Source organism: Onychostoma macrolepis, chromosome 14 (genome assembly GCF_012432095.1).
Source record: "Onychostoma macrolepis isolate SWU-2019 chromosome 14, ASM1243209v1, whole genome shotgun sequence".
Taxonomy (NCBI): domain Eukaryota; kingdom Metazoa; phylum Chordata; class Actinopteri; order Cypriniformes; family Cyprinidae; genus Onychostoma; species Onychostoma macrolepis.
The window spans coordinates 12,166,152-12,187,010 of record NC_081168.1 but is presented as its reverse complement, the minus strand read 5'-3'; the positions used below and the strand labels follow the sequence as shown (position 1 = coordinate 12,187,010).

At 37.6% G+C, this 20,859-nt stretch overlaps 3 protein-coding genes across 3 annotated transcripts; 1 reads left to right on the top strand and 2 right to left on the bottom strand.

Moving 5' to 3' along the window:
• Positions 1 to 932: 932 nt before the first annotated feature.
• Positions 933 to 12,159, top strand: gsr (glutathione reductase). Its single transcript, XM_058798691.1, has 14 exons — positions 933 to 1,207; positions 1,453 to 1,479; positions 1,586 to 1,674; positions 2,550 to 2,619; positions 2,990 to 3,137; positions 3,292 to 3,346; positions 3,429 to 3,528; positions 3,616 to 3,702; positions 3,843 to 4,010; position 5,522; positions 6,448 to 6,558; positions 7,002 to 7,133; positions 11,683 to 11,816; positions 11,949 to 12,159. The coding sequence occupies exons 1-14, from the start codon at positions 977 to 979 to the stop codon at positions 12,096 to 12,098; spliced, it is 1,503 nt and encodes a 500-aa protein (XP_058654674.1). The 5' UTR covers positions 933 to 976; the 3' UTR covers positions 12,099 to 12,159.
• A 2,064-nt stretch (positions 12,160 to 14,223) lies between these two features.
• hnrnpa0l (heterogeneous nuclear ribonucleoprotein A0, like) lies at positions 14,224 to 15,675 on the bottom strand. Its single transcript, XM_058798845.1, has one exon. It carries the CDS (start codon positions 15,562 to 15,564, stop codon positions 14,668 to 14,670), a length of 897 nt encoding a protein of 298 aa, XP_058654828.1. The 5' UTR covers positions 15,565 to 15,675; the 3' UTR covers positions 14,224 to 14,667.
• A 1,683-nt stretch (positions 15,676 to 17,358) lies between these two features.
• hnrnpa0b (heterogeneous nuclear ribonucleoprotein A0b) lies at positions 17,359 to 19,897 on the bottom strand. Its single transcript, XM_058798524.1, has 2 exons — positions 18,685 to 19,897; positions 17,359 to 17,511 (listed from the first exon to the last, which is right to left on the bottom strand). Exon 1 carries the CDS (start codon positions 19,761 to 19,763, stop codon positions 18,828 to 18,830), a length of 936 nt encoding a protein of 311 aa, XP_058654507.1. The 5' UTR covers positions 19,764 to 19,897; the 3' UTR covers positions 17,359 to 17,511; positions 18,685 to 18,827.
• Positions 19,898 to 20,859: the final 962 nt, after the last annotated feature.

Sequence of the window (20,859 nt, the reverse complement as noted above, 5' to 3'; positions counted from 1 at the left end):
AAGATTTTGTTTCCGAAAGTCACTAATGCTGCATTTATGTCTTCAAACATTAACACTAGTAATATTGTGAAATATTGTTTTCTTTTCTTTTAATATATTTTTAAACGTAATTTATTCCTACCATAGCAATGTTGATTTTCAGCAGCCATTACTCCTCGGTCACATTTGTTTTAATATTATCAATGTTGAAAGCAGTTTTTCAGGGTTCTTTGAATAGACAGTTCTAAAGAACATTTTTTTTTACATTTCAAATGTCCTTACTGTCATACTTGATACATTTAATGTGTCATTGCATTAGTATAAAAAGTATTTTATTTAGAACTAATCTTACTGACTACCGCGAACAATTCTAATTTCCGTTCGTTCCGGTGTATTAACGTCTCCTCTGTGACTGTCATGTGTTTTTGTTCTGCGGCGCAACACGCAGAAACGCGCATGCTCAGTTCAGCTAAGCGTATAGTGGCTTTCATTCTGACTTTAGTTTACATCGACACATTCCGTTATAAACACTACCGCATGAATACGAAGATGGACAGCATAGATACACCTAACGAGTTTGTAACTCAGCACCTCTAATTAACCACACTTCATTTGTTACATGTTTACAATGTACTGCAAAAGGATTTCCGCTACAGGTATATATGTAACGGCTGCACTTCATCGGTGAGTTTGTGTTCAGTGAATTCAGCATGTCTTTTTTACGAAATATTTCCCATTATCAAATAAAGCAGACTGTTGTCTGTTTCAACATGGCTAAGCGCTAAGTGAATTCAAAGTTAGTTCAGCACCCTGGATATTGGGGATGGGACTGACAGTGAAGGACTTTAATAAGGGTATGGGTAACTATGATGACTATTGTCCAAATTTGCTTCTGGGATTTACACACTATTGTGTCAAATCACAATGACTAAGCACAGCTTTTTCACGTCCCTCCCATTAGTCCTACTGCGTTGGCCGGGGTGTTGGCTTCCTGCTTATGGAGATATTAAGCCCTCTGGCTCGACTGCGAGCGTCTTTTCTTACTCTTGGACGTTCGCTGTCATCTTCTCGTAGACTCTTCTGTCGCAGCATGGCCTCTGAATCCGTAACGCGCTTTGATTTTCTGGTGATTGGCGGAGGATCAGGAGGGCTGGCCGGTGCGAGGCGGGCGGCTGAACTCGGTGCCACTGCAGCCGTGATCGAAAGTCACAAACTCGGAGGTACCTGCGTGAGTAAAGACCGTCCTGCTCCTGCAACACCACATTTCCCTTAGAGCCATGTTGATGTGTTCTTTAGACCAGTTATTTACAGTAATTGGTCGCTGCACTTGAACAGAGGTGCTTTGGGAAGCCTCCAGATCCAGCGCTTTTTGTGGGGTGTTTTTGTGTGTAATGGTTTGCACCGGTACCTATGCATTTTTGTCTGGTGATATTATTGACTTGGCTCATTAAACAACATTTCTTTCTGCTACAGGTGAATGTTGGTTGTGTTCCTAAAAAGGTATTTGTTTTTCACTTTATCCTTACACTAAATTGATTAGGTGCATAATGTGTGTAGGTGCTGTATAAAATGAAATAAAAACACTCATAAAGTTGCATGCTTCCAGGTAATGTGGAACACATCCACCCATGCAGAGTATCTCCATGATCATGAAGACTATGGATTTGAGGGAGCAAAAGCACATTTCAACTGGCAGTAAGTAAGATAACGCTTTCTTCTGGGTTGTTTAGTTTGATTTTTGTGTATAATACATTGAGTGTGTAGGATTAGGCTATGGCAAGCCATCACAACATTATGTATTCTAAAATTGAAAAAAAGAAAAGAAAATAGCATTGATAGCATTTATTTATTTATTTTTTTCAATGATGTATCATCACAGAGATTGGACAATAGGGGTTATGCGCATCACACTTCTGTATTCTGCTAACCAGGTCTCGTTGCTTCCGGTTCACACGTTTTGCAAATGCTGGTTAGCTGGTTTTAATTTCAAATCCTGTTTATAACATACCAGTAAACATTATGTTATTACTAGAACAGAATTTGCCATTGAATTCTATGGGAATTTGCAGTTCACATATTCACTTCTTACTAGTATCTATTTCACATACATTTTCTAATAGTAATTAGTCAATAGTAATGAAAAAGAAGTACCTGTTTTTACTAGTTCATAGTATTTAAAAATAAGTACTAGTAACATTAGTAAAGTTGTTGGTTTTTAAGGGATACATGTAATGACAGCTTGCCATAGAGGATATTGTTTCTGCAAAAAGATGTGGTAATTCGTTTCACAAAAAGGTATTTTTTACTCTTGTGACAGTTGAGGATAGTCAAGTTCCTGCACGCTCTGATTCATTACAGCTTTCAGTGTTTGTTTTGGTTCCCTTTTGTGGTATATAATATCAGTAAAGCTTAAAGTGGATGTTTCTGTCAGACACGAAGGCATGAGGTGGAGTAGTTTGTTTAGTAGTAGATGAGTTATGCTGTAGGGAGTTCAGCTATCAGGATTTCTGTGATATGACAAAGCTAAATTAATAGAATAAAGGTCACTCTTTGGGTATGTGTATTTTCAGGCTCATTAAACGCAAAAGGGATGCTTACGTTAGTCGCCTGAATCAGATTTACCGGAACAACCTTGACAAGGTAGGCTGCAATAAGCTACTTTTAAATCAGCAAATTAAATATTAAGTGAAAAGTAATTTGTAGTAGATACAAAAAAAACAAAATCTTTGTTTTTATACCAAAATGAGCATGGTTTTAAGGGGACATATCATGAAGAAATAAATTTTCTTGATCTTTTTTGTACTAGTACTACATTATACTGTAAATCTTTACACACAAATCTTAAAAGCATGTCAACAAAAACGTCAGAAGCATATTGCTAACTGACTATACTATTTGCACCTTGAAGGAGAAATTAAGTAGCATAATGAAAATGCATGATATGACCTCTTTAAACCTTTAGAACTGGTATTGATGTGACAACTGAGAAGTTGTTTGTGGTTGCACACAGGCCAAAATTGAGTCTATTCATGGCTATGCAAGGTTCACAGATGATTCTGAACCCACTGTTGAAGTTAATGGAAAAAAATACACAGCTCCTCATATTTTAATCGCCACTGGCGGCCACCCGTCCACTGTCAGTGAGGATGATGTTCCAGGTGATCTTATGTTTGTTCATTACAAAAAATGTACCTCATTCTGCTTTACTTTTCAATGCATTCTTATAATGCACTTGCTATTAATGTGATTTTTGTACTTATTTTCATCACAGCATCTGCTAAAAAACTTTAGCAAATTTCATTGTTATTGCAGGAGCCAGTTTAGGCATTACCAGTGATGGATTCTTTGAACTTGAGTCTTGCCCTAAGTAAGTGATTGACTGCTGATTTCTACTTATATTGTTGTATTTTCTCCTTATCCTAAAATAACCGATCACTGTATCCATCTAGACGTAGTGTGATAGTCGGGGCAGGATATATTGCTGTGGAGATGGCTGGTATCCTTTCCACTCTGGGGTCCAAAACGTCCATCATCATACGACAAGGAGGGGTAAGAGCCCTGCTTATTGTCACCTGACTAAATGCTATTGTCATGCATATCCCAAAGTAAGCAATGACTGTGGTCTTTCTTTCCAAGGTACTGAGGAACTTTGATGCCTTGATAAGCTCAAATTGCACGAAAGAATTGCAAAATCATGGTATTGATTTACGGAAAAATACTCAGGTAACTAGTACTGAGAATTGTTAAGAAAGGTATTATGTAGCTGGCCTATCTTTCCAGTGTGATGTATGAGTTTTTCAGTTACGATTCCCCCAAAATGTATCATACATCAGTTTATCTAAATATTCTGATATTGTTCTCAGGTGAGGTCAGTGCAGAAGACTGACAAAGGCCTTTTTGTTACGCTGGTGACAAAAGACCCTGACGACAAATATGCACAAGAGAAGTACGACACCATCCATGAGGTGGACTGTCTGCTCTGGGCTATTGGCAGGGAACCCAGCACCGCTGGCCTCAATCTCAGTTCAATAGTAAAAATGAATTTTATTTTGATTTATATAATTTTTATTATTAATAGCAGTATTAAAGCTATAAATATGATTGGTAAAATATTATTAGTAAAAAATAATAATGATAAATAGCTAAGAAGCTTAAAGGATTATAAATTAAACTCTATTGACAACATCTGTGGCATGTTAATTACCAAAGAAAGAAAATCTTTGTTTATAGAAGCTAGAAAAACTATTTTTACAGTAGTGCACTTACAATTGAAGCTGTAGGGGATGTAACCGCATATATTACATTGCATATATTCATGTAATACATATTTTAGTACATATAATTTTATGCAATTACTTTTTTTGGACCTTGCAATTTTTTATTAAAATGTCATTAATCGATCTTCCAGTGATCCAATTGTCAGACTTGTGGTGATGTTTGCTGAATTTCTCAAATCATTTAGTTAGTTTAAAGGAATAGTTCACCCAAAAATGTCATCATTTACTCACCCTCATGTCGTTCCAAAAGTTTTTTCTTATGTTGAACACAAAACAAGATATTTTGAAGAACCAAACAGTTGTTGGTCCCCATTGACTTACATAGTAGGGAAATAAATCAACTGTTTGATTACCAGCATTCTTCAAAATATCTTCTTTTATGTTCAATATAAGACAGAAACTCGTACAGGTTTGGAATGACATGAGAGTGAGTAAATGATGACAAAATGATGACATTTTTGGGTGAACTATTCCTTTAAATTCTGCTCCTGTCTTACAATCAACCTCAAGCTCTCATTCAGATCTGCCTTAATTCAAATCAATGACTACATTTACATGGACATCAATACTCTGATTTTAATACGATTAAGACAATACTCTGATTAAGAGTCTACAATGTAAACAGATATTTTTGATTACCTTAATCCGGCTAAAGTCATAATCGAAGTAAACACAAATCGAATTAAGACATGTGGAGTATTGCTATTTTAGTCGCATTATTGAAGTGCAGTACAGACATGTAAACACCTTAATCAAACTATTACCGTCGTGTAGGACTTTTCGCCGCATTTTGCGACAGGATACGCACACGGCAGCGATCAACCGTTTGACGGCAAATAGAGATTCAACACTGCCGTCGTCTGTATGCTCGTACAAATAATTAACTGCACTTGAAGCTTTCATAAAATTAAAAATGAAACACCCAAAACTGTATATGGCATCATCACGAAGACGAACTATATGTTTATATGTGAAATTCTGGAGGGGACGTCGGATGGCGTCGCATGGTGATGTAGTGACGCATGCTATTAATCGATCTATGTACTATAACATGTAAAATAGGAACATGAAAGATTATTTTAAAAGCAACTCATGTAAACCCCTTAATCATAATATTGTCTTATTCAGAATAAGGTAAATAATTAGATTATTGATGTCCATGTAAACGTAGTCAATGACCGATTCATATAACCAAGTCCTTGCCCTACATTTTTTAAAATTTGATCAATAATCTATTTTACTCAGATGTACGTTGCAATAAGTAGGGTGACCATATTTTAGTTTTCCAAAAAGAGGACAGTAGGGGGAGAAGACGTGGGCGGGGCTTCACCTAACAGCATATGTAGCAAGGTTTTTTTTGTTTGTTTGCTTATTTTGTTTTTATAATAAATAAAAGTAAAACAAGTTGATAGAATAGAAAAAGAATAGGGAATGCTAGTGTTAGACGAGTGTCATTTTTAAATAAAAATAAAACGGGTCAATAGAACAGAAAAAGAATAGATAATGCTAGTGTTAGAAGGTCATTATTTATAATAAATAAGAAGATAGGTCAGTAAGACCTCAGGTCAATAAGGCGGCAATGGTCAGAAATTCAGCGGGAGCGGGATTAAGAAAACAGCTGAATTCCGGACATTTTGGGCGATTAAGAAATCCCGGCCGGATGCATTTCTGTAGGTCCAAAAAGAGGACATGTCCGGGGAAATGCACGTATGATCGCCCTACAATAAGGAAGAAAAGATCTGTTGCTAGTTCAGTTAATTTGCAACTTTAACTATGATACATGTTAAAATGAAACTAGTGTGATAAAATCTCAGTGTTGCCTGTGTAAATTTCTGCGTGCAAGAATTATTTTGCTAATGTCTAACTAGAAGTTCATGCACCTACAACAGTAGCTAAAAGGCAGACATACACAACTTTAAAAATTTAATTATGCTTTAAAAAAAAATACAAGCTGTACATTTCTGCATTTACAACCCTCTGGAATGCATTGTCACATAGTGTACACACCATTTTTACTTTTTACAAACTGAGGGATCGATGAAACATGCCACAGATGCTGTTGATAAAGTTCAGCTGGACAGAGAACATTCTTTTAAACCGCAGAACCTACACAAGATAGTATTGTAAGCTTTATCTTTGCACTGTTTTAGTTGATAAAGTAAGGCTAACAGTTGGTTGTATTGCTATTCAGGGTGTGAGCTTGATGAAAGGGGACATATCATGGTGGATGAGTTCCAGAACACCACTCGAGCAGGTGTCTATGCAGTTGGGGATGTTTGTGGGAGAGCTCTTCTTACACCTGGTATGGTTTCAGGATCACATCCTAATGGAGAATTTTCTCCTTCATGCATTAAAATCTGCTGGGTGTTTTGTTTGAATACATAAAATAAAACAACTCATTTTTATACACTGAACTCTGTTTCAGCATAATATTCAGTAAGCGTGCTTTAGTCTTAAAAAGTGTTTAAAAGATCATGCTGCATGTTGTGCAATTCAGTCATCCTGTGATTCAGTTGCTTTATGTAAATAACAGCTTTCATATTGTGAAACACAGATCCTCCATACATGAGGAAGTTGATTTTGTGCATTTTTTGTTACTCTAGCGACATCAACTGGTCAGAGTAGATTGGACATGCCATTCATCACACTTTTTTAATTAAATAGTTTATCATCTGTTTGATGAGGATGTATATTCTTTTTTTCTGATAAGTTGTCCTTGTTTCCTGTTTTTGTTTGTATGGATAGTTGCTATTGCTGCTGGCAGAAAGCTTGCTCACCGGCTGTTTGAGGGCAAAGCGGACTCCAAAATCAATTATAATAACATCCCTACTGTTGTGTTCAGCCACCCACCTATTGGCACAGTGGGACTAACTGAAGGTGAGTTTACGTACAAATAATACTTCCTAACAGTATCTTGAAGATAAAACTCCATATGCAGCATTATTACTTTAGTATTATTTATATACCATCTTAATATATTATGTATTAATATTTTGGTTTGATTGAATCATTTTTATTGTATTTTTATTATTATAATTTTTTTTTTTATCTATCTATCTATCTATCTATCTATCTATCTATCTATCTATCTATCTATCTATCTATCTATCTATCTATCTATCTATCTATCTATCTATCTATCTATCTATCTATCTATCTATCTGTCTGTCTATCTAGCTCTCTCACATTCTTCCTCATATTTACTTTATTTTCCATATAATATATATTGGAACTTGGACAAAACATGCAGACAAAAACATTTTAGATAAAATTATCTTAGATACCCTTTTGATGATAAAATAATACTAGTACTAAAAATTATGAGTTCTTATGTTAAATTAATAAAGGCCAGATTTATAAACCCTTGTTTGGCTTTAAAAAACTACTGTCTGGAATTACTTAAAGGGATACTCCACCCCAAAATTAAAATTTTGTCATTAATCACTTACCCCCATGCTGTTCCAAACCCGTAAAAGCTTCACTCGTCTTCAGAACACAATTTAATATATTTTAGATGAAAACCGGGAGGCTTGTGACAGTCCCATTGACTGCATAGTAAATTGCACTGTCAAGGTCCATAAAAGTATGAAAAATGTAGTCAAAACAGTCCACCTGCCATCAGACGTTCATGAGTTCACTTGCAGAGCACGACGCAAGCAGCACATAAAAAAATGATTGCACTTTGCAAATGATTGCAAATCGTTGTTTATGGTGTACACTGGCCTCGACGTCAGTAGGTCACGGCGTTTACGTCCTGCGTCATCTGAGGCGTTTTTTCAAAACTCTAGACACATAATTCACAACCGATGATCAAAATCAAAGTGTCTTAATTTCATTACAGTGATCTTACTATCAGTTGATAACTGCTCAAAATGCTACGTAACTGTTGCATTACTCTTGAAGTGTAGTTTTTATGGAAAATGATTCAATCCAATTCAAGTTTATTTGTATAGCGCTTTTCACGATGCAAATCGTTGCAAAGCAGCTTTACAGAAAATTAAAGTTTCTACATTATATTTAGCAATAGCTTATCAGTGGTGACTATCTCAAGTTGATGTCCAAATGGCAGAAATGTATGGTAAAAATCAAGCAGTTAGTTAATGTCATGTAATCAAACAGACGGTGAACACTATTAACAGCAATGATTATATGTTGTGATCAAACTTATAGCAAAATTTGGTAGTTTTGTATGTTGTCATCATCTGAGGTCTTCTGAGGGGTTGGCATCATCTGTTCTCGGGTGTTCAGTCATCTCAGGTCTTTGTAAGCGCTGGATCCAGACTGAAGCTTGTGTAATTCCTAGTTACCACGGGATGCCAATCCCATGGCAGAAACAGAGAAGGTAACAGAGAGAAACTAGAGTAGCTGCTGTTCCAACCCAAGCAAAAGAATGTTAATGTGCATTTGATCAGATGTAACTGAAGTACAAGGTTATGAGATACATTATGTGAATGCTTGGCTAAAGAGATGTGTTTTTAATCTAGATTTAAACAGAGAGAGTGTGTCTGAACCCTGAACGTTATCAGGAAGGCTATTCCAGAGTTCGGGAGCCAAATGTGAAAAAGCTCTACCTCCTTTAGTGGACTTTGCTATCCTAGAAACTACCAACAGTCCAGAGTTTTGTGACCTTACAGAGCGGAATGGATTGTAGCGTGATAGAAGACTAGTTAGGTACGCGGGAGCTAAACCATTTAGGGCCTTAAAAATAAGTAATATTTTGTAACTGATACGGAATGTAGTAGGTAGCCAGTGCAGAGAATGTAAAATTGGGGTAATATGATCATATTTTAAAGTGATGAACAATATTACATGTTTAGATTATGAAAGTGAAGCAACTGAGGACTGAGTATGTTCAGGCCTGGCCAGTTTCAAGATGCCTGTTGTTTGGGGGGGGAAAATCCCCCAAAAAACTCTATCATTCTTATCAGTATTTGTTTTTTGAACAGTAAATGTCTTTTTAGAGGGTGATAGAAGCTGATGAAAACCATTCATATTTTTGGATGAGGCAGGCTTTAACCTGGCAAAGACATGGAGGAGAGATTGAGAACGTCCCAAAACTATATTTGCTGGGGGGCCTGAAGGAGACCAATATCAGGCCTGGATTTGCCCTGTCAGAAGATTTTTTTTCCAAGATGTTTAGCTCAATAAAAACATCCATTATGATGTGGATGAGAACCTGTGGGCAAATCCACAAGACAGGGTTTATAAAAACATAGAAGTGCAGTGAGGAACACTCCAGTTTACATTCTACTGTAGGCCTAAGTTTTTTGAAAAACCTGTTGTGAGTTGATTATTTCATCAACAATTTTCAAATTTTGATTAGAACCACAATCCAAAAGAAGCAATGAATAAAGCATAGAACCAATGAATGTGTAGAACCATAATGAAAGCTACATCATGTGTTTTGAATAACTATATTTAATGACTGTACTAACCACTACACTGGTTAGTACAGTCGTTACATATGGGTGACCATACATCCTCTTTTTGGACCTAAAAAAATGCGTCCGGCCGGGATTTCTTAATCGCCCAAAATGTCGGGTGTTTTCTTAATCCCGCTCCCACTGAATTTCTGGCCATTGCCGCCTGCTCCCGCACTCTTTGTAAAGGGAGCACATCTTACAAGATAAGATAATTGTCAGTGAGCTTAGGATCTGTTGAGCAGCAAATACTCAAGCATGGTCTTGTCAGTCATCTCTCCTTATTCTCGACCTGTGATCCGTCAAATCTGACTCCTGCAGCTCTTGTTGGATGCAAGGTTGCCAAGTCTGCGTTTTTTCCACAGATTTGGGCTACTTTTAAACTGTCTCCATGGGTTGATTTTCCAAAGTGGGTTAAAGGTTTGAAATATCGCTTAAATTACATTTGACTGAAATGCTTGTATTTAAACATTTTGCATTCTATGACTTTTTCATTAACTGTTCCCTCCTGGTGGAATGACCTGCCCAACTCGATCCTTAATCATTTTCAAGAAACAGCTGAAAACACATCTTTCATCTTCATTTGACCCTCTAACTCTGGCACTCCCTATTCTAATGCTAATTGTAATTTTATCTGCTTTGTTTAATAAAATAAAAAAATTGACCCTCTAACATTTGCACTCTCTGTTCTATTTCAGGGCAGTCGTGGCCTAATGGTTAGAGAGTCGGACTCGTAACCCAAATGTTGCGAGTTTGAGTCTCAGGTCTAGCAGGAATTGCAGGTGGGGGGAGTGAATGTACAGCGCTCTCTCCACCCTCAATACCACGACTGAGGTGCCCTTGAGCAAGGCACCGAACCCCCATGCTCTCCGGGCGCTGCAGCATTGGCTGCCCACTGCTCCGGGTGTGTGTGTGTTCACTGCTGTGTGTGTGTACTTAGGATGGATTAAATGCAGAGCACAAATTCCGAGAATGGGTAACCATACTTGGCCACAGGTCACTTCACTTATTTCTATTCTAACTACTTGTTTTTTTATTAAAAAAGAAAAAAGAGCCTTTAACACTAGCATTCTCTATTCTTTCTCTATTCTTTCTACTTATTATAAATAATGACCTTCTAACACAATCATTATCTCTTCTTTTTCTGTTCTATTGACTTGTTTTATTTTTATTTAAAAATTACCCTCTAACACTAGCATTCCCTTTTCTTTTTTCTATTCTATCTTATTTTTATTATAAAAACAAAACAAGCAAACAAATAAACAAACAAAAAAGCTTGCTACATATACTGTTTCAGGCAAAACCCCATGCCCCTGCCCCCCACTGTCCTCTTTTTGGAAAACTAAAATATGGTCACCCTACACTACACAGTGAAACTATGGGTATCTTGTGTGTGGGTGATATAAAGCAATGTTCCTATGATATTTCATAATAAATTCGTTTTTTGAACCAATGCTTCTGCAAATGATCGTATCTTCTTTAAAGATAAGAATGCAATATGCAAAGTTTTGAACATTGGACAGCCTGTGTTATAAATAATGACTGTTTTGAGTTTTGTGTCTAGAGTTTTGAAAAATGACATCAAAGTTCTGAAATTGGTGACAAAGTGACTGTAAAAAAAACTAAACGAATCATAGTGATTGACTAAGGTTTGTGATGGTCAATTTACTAATTTGTCTAATTGTTTAACACCTCAAAAAAATTCCACACACCTGATTATCTTCAGCACTGCTTCTTTTCAACTCTATGCTAATTTGTGCTGCTCTTAATAGATTGTCATTATGGAAATTATCCGGCTGAGTCTGTGTTCGTTAATTCCAGAATTGTCGGTGGTTCACCAGCAAAACTTTCCACTCCCATCAGTGCTTTTATGGGTTTAGTTAATCTGGCCCTAAGTCTGCATGTAGCATGGCCTAATGTGTGTTCCGTATACTGACTGACTGACATCTTGACTAATGGTTTGAGCTACCCTTACAAAATATATAAAAAATAATCATGTTTTGCAGATGAAGCAATCAAGACCTGGGGAAAGGACAATGTGAAGGCTTATACTACTTCTTTCACCCCCATGTATTATGCCATAACTACTCGAAAGAGTCAGTGCATCATGAAGTTGGTGTGTGCTGGCAAAAATGAGAAGGTGAGGTCATTATCAGTCCATCAGTCATAAATCAGTATAAAATATCAAGAAGGATCTGGAATAATATATCATTTTATTTGAACATTTTTCTGTTACATTAAGTCATTTTCAATAAGTCTCTTTTCTTTTTAGGTTGTTGGTCTCCATATGCAGGGTTTTGGCTGTGATGAGATGCTTCAGGGTTTTGCTGTGGCTGTTAACATGGGAGCTACTAAAGAAGACTTTGACAGAACCATTGCCATCCACCCGACGTCCTCAGAGGAGCTAGTAACACTACGCTAATCAAGTGTTCATATTCCTACACAGCTTTGTTCCAATCTAAACAATAAAAAAATAAAATTTCTTTGACTATTTTCTCAACATTAGTATTTTGTAATGACAAGAAGCATTGGTTTGTTATATCTCTGGGGTCATGTATTATCGCCAGTGATTAAGAAAGACACATTGCAACCATTCATCAGGCTGTCTCTTGTACATTGCATTGTTGTACCCCACTGCTCCGGTTTTTCACAGGTATTATTGTTTGATTGGAATAGGGTCAGATGAAGGCTTGATGATTTATGACAGCTAAAAGTGAAATTAAATCTGTTTATAGTCAAACGCTTTTGCTTTACACTTATAGTTTTTGGAAAAGTGGATGCAGAGAGTTGCTTTCAGTAGTAGTGGGTAGTAAGTAGTGCTTATTCAATATATGTAAAAGAAAATTGTGGATATGCACAGTTCAGCACTTGGGCATAGACCCTGAATACATTTACAAAAATATTTTGTCATTGTGTGGTTAATTGAGCTTTTCTTAATTTCTGTATTGATGCATTGTCAATATACTTTTAATAAAACTGTCACTTTTCATAAAAACGTATATTGACATTTGTCAATTCTTCAAAAGCTTAACGTGTGTTGCTTCTATTAGAGGCACTAGGGGCTAGTTAAATTATATAAAGCAACTGATCAGATTCATTAATATGCAAATATAGATTGTGACATTGCAAAATTCTAGTGTTGGTATTATATAATATTATATTATACAAATATTTTCTTGCTTAACATTTATTCTGCTTTCATTTAACATTGTTTTACAAAGAAATTATAGAGGAATTTCAGAGTGACACTTATAATCTGCATCTTCCTTCATCTATAGGGGGTTAAATAAAAGGAGACTGAGGTTTTATATCAGTATGTTTGGCTGTCAGCTAAACTTCTATAAATACCATCTTTTTTTGGATGTGGTGGTGATTCAAAGGCTGCATTAATCAGCCAATATTCTAAAGAATTAGCAGAAAATGAGGTCCATTTTGAGTTCATTGTATTTGGAATAAAGTTCTCATACAAATGTTACCATATAGCACATTGAAAAGCTCATATTAACATACCTAGTTTTTACAAATTGTGTCTACACTACCAGCCAAAAGTTTGGGATTCCCAGGTGAAAAACAAGTACACTTCCATAATGTACTTAAAGTGCTCTATTTTTGCGCACTAATTTTGTACTTAATGTACTAAAAATGATTCTTTAGCACTTCTTAAGACAAACTTAAGATCATCTAAGTGTACTCAACTGTGCTATTTCAAGACACCATGAATATGAACTAAAATGCACTTTAACATACCATCTCTGTATTTAAAAAATGTATTTAGTTACCACTTGTAGCACACTTGAACCCATCTTTCATACACTAGTACACTCAAGTGGTAACTAATTACGTTTTTTTAATTACAGAGATAGTATGTTAAAAGCACATTTTAGTTCATATTCATGGTGTCTCAAAACAGCACAGTTGAATACACTTAGATGAGTTTCAGAAGTGCTAAAGTATAATTTATAGTACCAGAAGTACAAAATTAGTGTGCAAAAATAGAGCACTTTAAGTACATTATGGAAGTGTACTTGTTTTTCACCTGAGTGGTAACTTAAGGTTTTTGAGAGGTTTCTTAATATGGCTGCAAATAAAATGAATATTACCATGGAAGAATTAAACTTAACATTTAATATAGGCTTTAAAATTTTCTAGTGGTGGCAAAGCCAGCAGCAATTACTCCAGCTTTCCTTAAGTCACATAATCCTAAAGAAATCATTCAAAGACAGTGGTTTTCAATCCTGGTCCTTTTGAGCTGTACACATTTTGTATGGCTCCCTTAAACACAGATCACCAACTCATTAAGAGCTATATGAACTCAGCTGAATGGGTCATAATGGAGAGATACAAAATATGCAAGAGCAGTGTGTCCCTAGGACCTGGATTGAAGAGCACTATTCTAATACACTATTTGGTTAAGCTTAATATTTTTTCAGGGAATGTTTACCCAAGAGTTTAAATAAATCAACCTCTAAGCATTATGGAGAGATCAAAGACAGTTGAAACAATGGTTGGCATCAAGAATGGGAGATAAAGACCACACATACAAGAGATTAGTTTATGAAAAAAGATTTTTTTTAATGGTTAAAAGGCTTATATGGCCACTGTTGGATCAAATTAAATATACTTAAAAACAGTTTTACAATAGGAACGGTGAAAGACCATTAAAACAGAAATTAAGTTACAATTAAAAACAAAAGAGGTCATGAAGTGAAACAATGAGCTGCTTAAATTTCATTACCCCTGAGTTTCATCTCAAACGATGGACAGGCAATAAACCTAAAACAGATCATACAGAAGCCTACATGGTTTTTACCAGGCTTGACTTGCGTAAACATGACTAAACAAAGAAAAACGCAACGCGTGTCTGCCGGTACTGGCAAAGAACAATTCTCATTTAAACCCAATACCAAACAATTCATTTTGAAAGTCCAGTGTCCAAATAGTTTGCGTAAAAAAAAGAGCGAAGTACAGCTTAAAGAGTCACATTAGTGCTTCTAATATCCACCGTAGCCACCTCTTCCATATCCACCGCCACCGCCGCCGCCGCCTCCGCCTCCGCGTGGGTAGGGCCCACTGCTCCTGCCGGAATAGTAGCCTGCTTTCATTGCGCCGTAACCCGAAGGCTGCTGTCCATAACCCTCGCCGAAGTCACTGTAGCCATTCCCGTTGCCGTATCCACCGCCCATCTGGTCACTATAACCTCCTCCGTAGCTACTTTGGCTTTCGTAGTTGCCATCGTTACCGTAGCCGCCGTTTTGAGAGCCATAGTCACTATAGTAACCGCCTCTTCCGCCGCCATAACCGCTTCCCCGGCCCATTCCTCGGCCTCCCCTGCCGCCGCGACCGCCGGCAGCTTGCATCTCTTGTTTGGTGAGCGCCTTCTTCACCTCCACCTTGTGTCCGATGATCATGTGGAACTTCATGACGACGGCTTTATCGGCTGAGTCGTTGTCTTCAAAGTAAACAAAACCGAAACCTCGCTTTTTCCCGGTGTCTTTGTCGGTGATGACCTGAGCCTTCTCGATGGCACCAAACTGGGAGAAATACTCGTGGAGGTGTTCGTCCTCGATGTCGTCTTTCAGTCCCCCGACAAATATTTTCTTGACTTTAGCTAGTGCCTCCGGTCTTCCGGCGTCTTCCCGAGCCACCGCTCGCTTGAGATCCACGTTGTTGCCGTCCACGACATGAGGCCTAGCTGCCATGGCGGCGTCCGCTTCCTCAACGCTCGAGTACGTTACAAAGCCGAAGCACCGGGAGCGCTGCAGCGGCTGGTTCATCACCACTACGCAGTCGGTCAGCTGTCCATATTGTTCAAAATGTGCCCGCAAGCCTTCGTCGGTTGTTTGGACGTTCAGGCCGCCAACAAACAGTTTACAAAGCTGGTTAGTCATTTTCTTACAATGGACGTACTGACTGAGAACACGCGGAACGGAAGAAAGAAGTCAATGCGTTTGAAACGCGGGGGCGGTTCCTTTTGTGCGCGTCAACAAGTACGTAGTGGACTCTGATTGGCTACAGAGTAAAGCACCTAAATCAAACCCCTTCTTAATTAGCAAGACGCATTGTGGGCAGGAACTAAAATCAAAGCTAATTTGTGAATCCATTCGTTTTGGGGTTAAAAACTTATTTTTTGAATGTGTGTGTGAAGATAAAATTTTCTCGACAGCAGGTACATTTTTGTTGCAGTTCTACTCTGAATCCAGGAAATATCCTGGAAATACCAGGGAATTGAAAAAGTGTGATTTTGTAGACAGTTATTGTAAATAAATGAAAAATAAAACTTTGTTATACTTAGTATTGTAGTATTTATTTTGCTGCAAATAATCTTTTGAGTGCAATTTATATAAAATATATATTTATTAAATCTCAGTGGCAAGGGGTTTCAAAAACTAAGAAATCAGGCAAAACACTCACACAAAAAATAGAACTATGAGCTTTTAAACCCCCTTGCACAGTTAAATCCTGTCTTAGAATAAAGACATTTTACAGGTTTATGGCCAGTTTACCATATTATGATGGCAGTTCATACGTATCTTGGTGAGCAAAACTACTGTACACAAAGCACAAATGTGTTTCCAAGTATAATATATTTTTATTAGAAAAATAGTGTATTTTTGTAGGACAGCCTGGAAGCACTATGAACAAACTCAGTTAACTTTAGGCCTATACATGCCTCAACTAGGTCTTTATGTCTTACACTGATCACTTTGTGGAACAATTAAAAATTATATATGTGATGTTTTGTTGGCCAACTAGGCTGAAGGCCAAACTAGGACAATGCAATTTCATTGTTCACTCGGTTTATATGTACACCTGTTCCATGAAAGTATACTCCTTAATCCAATTAAAGTTTTTTTTTTTTTTTTTGTTGAAAGTTAAAGGATGCCACCATATTAAAACAAGCTAGCCAATTATTAAGGTGACTGTGGTGGGAGTACTAAGGAGTTTCCTGTTAGAGAAAAAGAGCAGGACACCTGCAGTAAGATCATTTAAGATTATTTAAAAGTGTCTAAGTTTTAAATGATGGTCAGATGTTCATCTTTGTTGCTTTCTCCAATATGGTCTGATTTTTGTATCTGCAAGTGATTTTTGCACACAAAACATTTATGTACATTTAAAGAGATCAAACATTGGATCACATATCAGCTAACACACAAGACTGGTACTGCTATTGCTTGTAAATCACATTTGTGAATGTATGACATTCAGAAACTTTCCTAAATCAGTAAAGTACCTGACTTATTGGCTTTATTACCATGTATTTACTAGTAACAAGTTGCAGCCATTCTTTATAGTGCACATACATTTAAAAAAAATAAATAAAGAGCTTTTTGTGCTAGAATGTATATTCTAAAATGCATACCATCAGAGTGCCTGCATCAATGTCACAATGCATAAATACTCAGTACTGTGTAGCTGCTGTAAAAAGAGCTGTTTGCATGTTATGCAGGACTAATTTAAATGTGATGCTTCAAATTCCCCTGCCTAATCTATTGGACCACCTGTCTGTGCATGCACATGTGCACAAATCCATCTCCAATTAATCTCTCCAGCCCTACATATCACTACAGATTTACCCACAGGAATAAACTCATTCATGCACAATCCACACACACAAAAGAATAATTTCAAACGTTTTATTAAAAATGTATACATATATTTATAAAAACAGGAAAGAAATGAATAAAAAAAACAGGTTAAAAGTGAGACACTAAAAGTTCCATGTCACCATCATTTTACCAGTCCAGATTATTAAAATCATAACTACTGTGGATCGTGTAGATAACCAAACTCCATGGCCACAGTTGATGTGGGCAGAGTCCGGCATCCAAGGTCGCCTGGGGAGGAAGAAAGGAAGAAAAGGGAACACATTAGTCATGCAAGATACACAAAAAAAAGAAGAAAAAAAAAAAAAAAAAAAAAAATCCTTTAAAATGGCATATAAAGTCAAGGTCCTAATAAGCCGCGGTGTTACAAACCCAAATTCCATCGCACCAGTTCATGTAAAGTCCACTTGACTTATGGATGGAGACTAATTAAAGACAACTTAAGGAATAAATATAATCCATTTATGAAACAAAATTGCAATACTTGACCAACACGTAGTGAAGACAGGTTGATTACATACCTAGATCGCAGGATGATATCCTAATGAGATATTTCAGTCCTATCACAATCGAACCCAGGTACTGAACAGGTTCCCTGTACAAACAAACTGCTACAGCTATTTTGAAGTACTGGAATAACTGAAAGAACACCTAAATGTGGGAATCAAAAGTAAATATAAACCATAAACACTATATAGATATATATACTTATGTACCACTGAATGTGGGGCAGTGTTAGGTTAAATGTCAAGTAGTAATGCAACTACAAATATATGCTTAAATGACTAACTCAGGTGTGGTGGAAACCCCTTAAAGTCTATCAGCCAAAACGCCGTCTGAAAGGATAATTAAGCTGTGAAACTTTTATTTAAAAAAGTAACATACAATTGCATATCAATGTTTAACAATACTGGATTGATCTGAAGACATAATATACAACACACAAGAGAATGTTGGAAGTAATGATGCTCATACAGCGTTGAACTGAACTCCATGAATGGGTTTCTGCGCTGGTTTACAAAATAAAAAAAATTACGTAGCCTAATCTATCCCATCATGATAAACTAGTTTGGAAAAACTCGTGGTAGGTTTTATACAGACGAACACAAACTCAAAACTGCATGCGTTAATCCCCCCATGACAATAGGCAACAGTTTATATAGAAAACAGGTCTACTGAGAATGCATTTTGACAACAAATCGCCAGTGTTGAACAAAACTGAATTTTAAAACGAATGGGTTACGAACAAATCGCATCTTAAAAAGAAAAAAACAACCAGGGCCAACTTTGCTGCATGCCCTAAAATGTGGAAAATAAATGATTTGTAATATATATAATAGAACATGTCCTACAACTAAAGCTGGTCGATCAACTCAGGTTTCTGGGAAGAGATCTTCTTCCTACCTGTTAAGAATTGAGGTCTTTAAGGTATGCTTTCACAGTGTCCGCCATCTCTTGCATGGCCGGGTGAATGAGCCCAATGTGGAAACCGAGAGAACCTAGGGAGGGGGGGGGGGGCAGCTTTTCGAGTCTTTTCCCAACACGCTTTAGTAGCCTCCGTAGCCACCCCTGCCGTAACTAGGCCCGCCGCCACGGGGGTAAGGGGCTCCGCTTCTGCCGGCGTACGTGCTTCCACCCTTCATGGGCCCGTAGCCGGAGGACTGCTGGCCGTATCCGCTGCCAAAGTCACTGTAGCCGTTACCACCGCCGTAGCCACCCATCTGTTCGCCGTAGCCTCCTCCGTATCCACCCCCGTAGCCTCCTCCGTAGCCGCCGCTTCCATAGCCGCCACTGTAACCGCCATCACTGCCGCCGTAGCCTCCGCCATAGCCACCCCCGTATCCGCCGTAGCTTCCTCTCCCGCCGCCGAAGCCATTTTGATTCCGCCCCATACCTCTTCCTCCTCCTCTCCCCCTGCCGCCCCGAGCTCCGCCGGCGGCCTGGATCTCTTGTTTCGTGAGCGCTTTCTTGACCTCCACTTTGTGTCCGTTGATCATGTGGAACTTGAGCACGACGGCTTTGTCGGCCGAGTCGTTATCTTCAAAGTGGACAAAGCCGAACCCACGCTTCTTGCCGGTGTCTTTGTCGGTGATGACTTCGGATTTCTCGATCATGCCGAACTGCGAGAAATACTCGGTGAGGGTGTTCTCCTCGATGTCCTCTTTTAGGCCCCCGACGAATATCTTCTTGACTTTGGCGAGAGCTTCGGGCTTTCCGGCGTCTTCCCGAGCCACGGCTCTCTTCAGCTCCACGGTTTTACCATCTACCACATGTGGCCTGGCGGCCATTGCTGCATCAGCCTCCTCTGCGGTGGAGTACGTTACGAAGCCGAAACAACGAGACCGCTGAAGCTGATCGTTTTGGACCACCACGCAGTCCGTTAGTTTACCGTACTGTTCAAAATGAGCGCGGAGCCCATCGTTAGTTGTTTGGACGTTCAGGCCACCAACGAAAAGTTTGCAGAGCTGCTCCATTGCTGACATATTGTTCCTCTAGACCGCCGTAACGACTCAACTGACAAGAAAGGGCCTTTTTTTAAAACGGCTGTCGTCATGACGCAGTGTTCTCTCCTGCAGTAAGACACGCCCCTTCGCTGGAAAAGGCGGGCTTTGTGGAATTTTGTCCAAAAAACTAAATAAAAATCACTGAATTTTAAATAGCATTTAAAATATATATATATATATATATTCTAACATATAAAATGTTAAATAAATAAAAAACTACCAATCTGTATAATTGTGAATGTCAAATGAAAATATAATTTTAATTTTAAAATGAACTTAATTTTTAAATAAATTCTCAAATATGTATCTTGTCTTCTACAATGCAGTATGTAAAATTCGTTTGACCATTTGTAATTTATGTAATAGCACAAAATGTGAAAGTCACTTCAAATAATGCAAATGTTTTTTACTCATAAGTCTAAAACAGACATTTTAAAAACCCATAGGAATTTTTTGAAATAACCATTCTAGAAAATGCTAATTCTTTGCAGGGTTTTAGAACTAGAACCTAATCAGCTGTATTTGCTCCATATTCAGCATTCACCTCTGAGAAAATGAATACAGATATTTAGAACTAACTTTTTAAATGCAATACAAAAATTATGAAACACAGCAGGTAAAATACAGAAAGATTCACATGAATTCACATTTGACAGTTTCTGGGTCATTTGTGTCACGCATTTTGGTGGCCTGAATAATTTCTAACATTGTCCATATCATCATAAATTTGATGGCAGCTTTATTTGTCTAAAAAAATATTTATGGATTGTTCTATTGATTAGTGGTAACATGAAATAGTTAAACAAACCCTATTTTAATGTATTTATTTACATTATTTATATTCACTCATGTAGGCTATGGGCCTATATGCACACACAATTTATTTATTTCTTTCTAGTGAGGCGGGTGGAAAAGTGTGGTGACATCACAGCAAACCTTGCTTGCTAAATAAAACTGAATTTTCTTTGAAATTTGGCTGAGTTTCATTGAGGCGGCAGCTGCATGACCTATCCACTCAGCATGAGCAATAGGAACTGATAGACGAGATCTGCATAACAGAGGAAATGTCTGGAGC

Bases quoted from the DNA above. Each gene is read 5' to 3' on its own strand.
- gsr (XM_058798691.1), top strand. From the start codon at position 977: ATGGAGATATTAAGCCCTCTGGCTCGACTGCGAGCGTCTTTTCTTACT. The intron at 1,480-1,585 runs GTATTTGTTTTT...GCATGCTTCCAG, and splicing joins TTGGTTGTGTTCCTAAAAAG to GTAATGTGGAACACATCCAC. The intron at 3,703-3,842 runs GTAACTAGTACT...TATTGTTCTCAG, and splicing joins ATTTACGGAAAAATACTCAG to GTGAGGTCAGTGCAGAAGAC.
- hnrnpa0l (XM_058798845.1), bottom strand. From the start codon at position 15,564: ATGACTAACCAGCTTTGTAAACTGTTTGTTGGCGGCCTGAACGTCCAA.
- hnrnpa0b (XM_058798524.1), bottom strand. From the start codon at position 19,763: ATGTCAGCAATGGAGCAGCTCTGCAAACTTTTCGTTGGTGGCCTGAAC.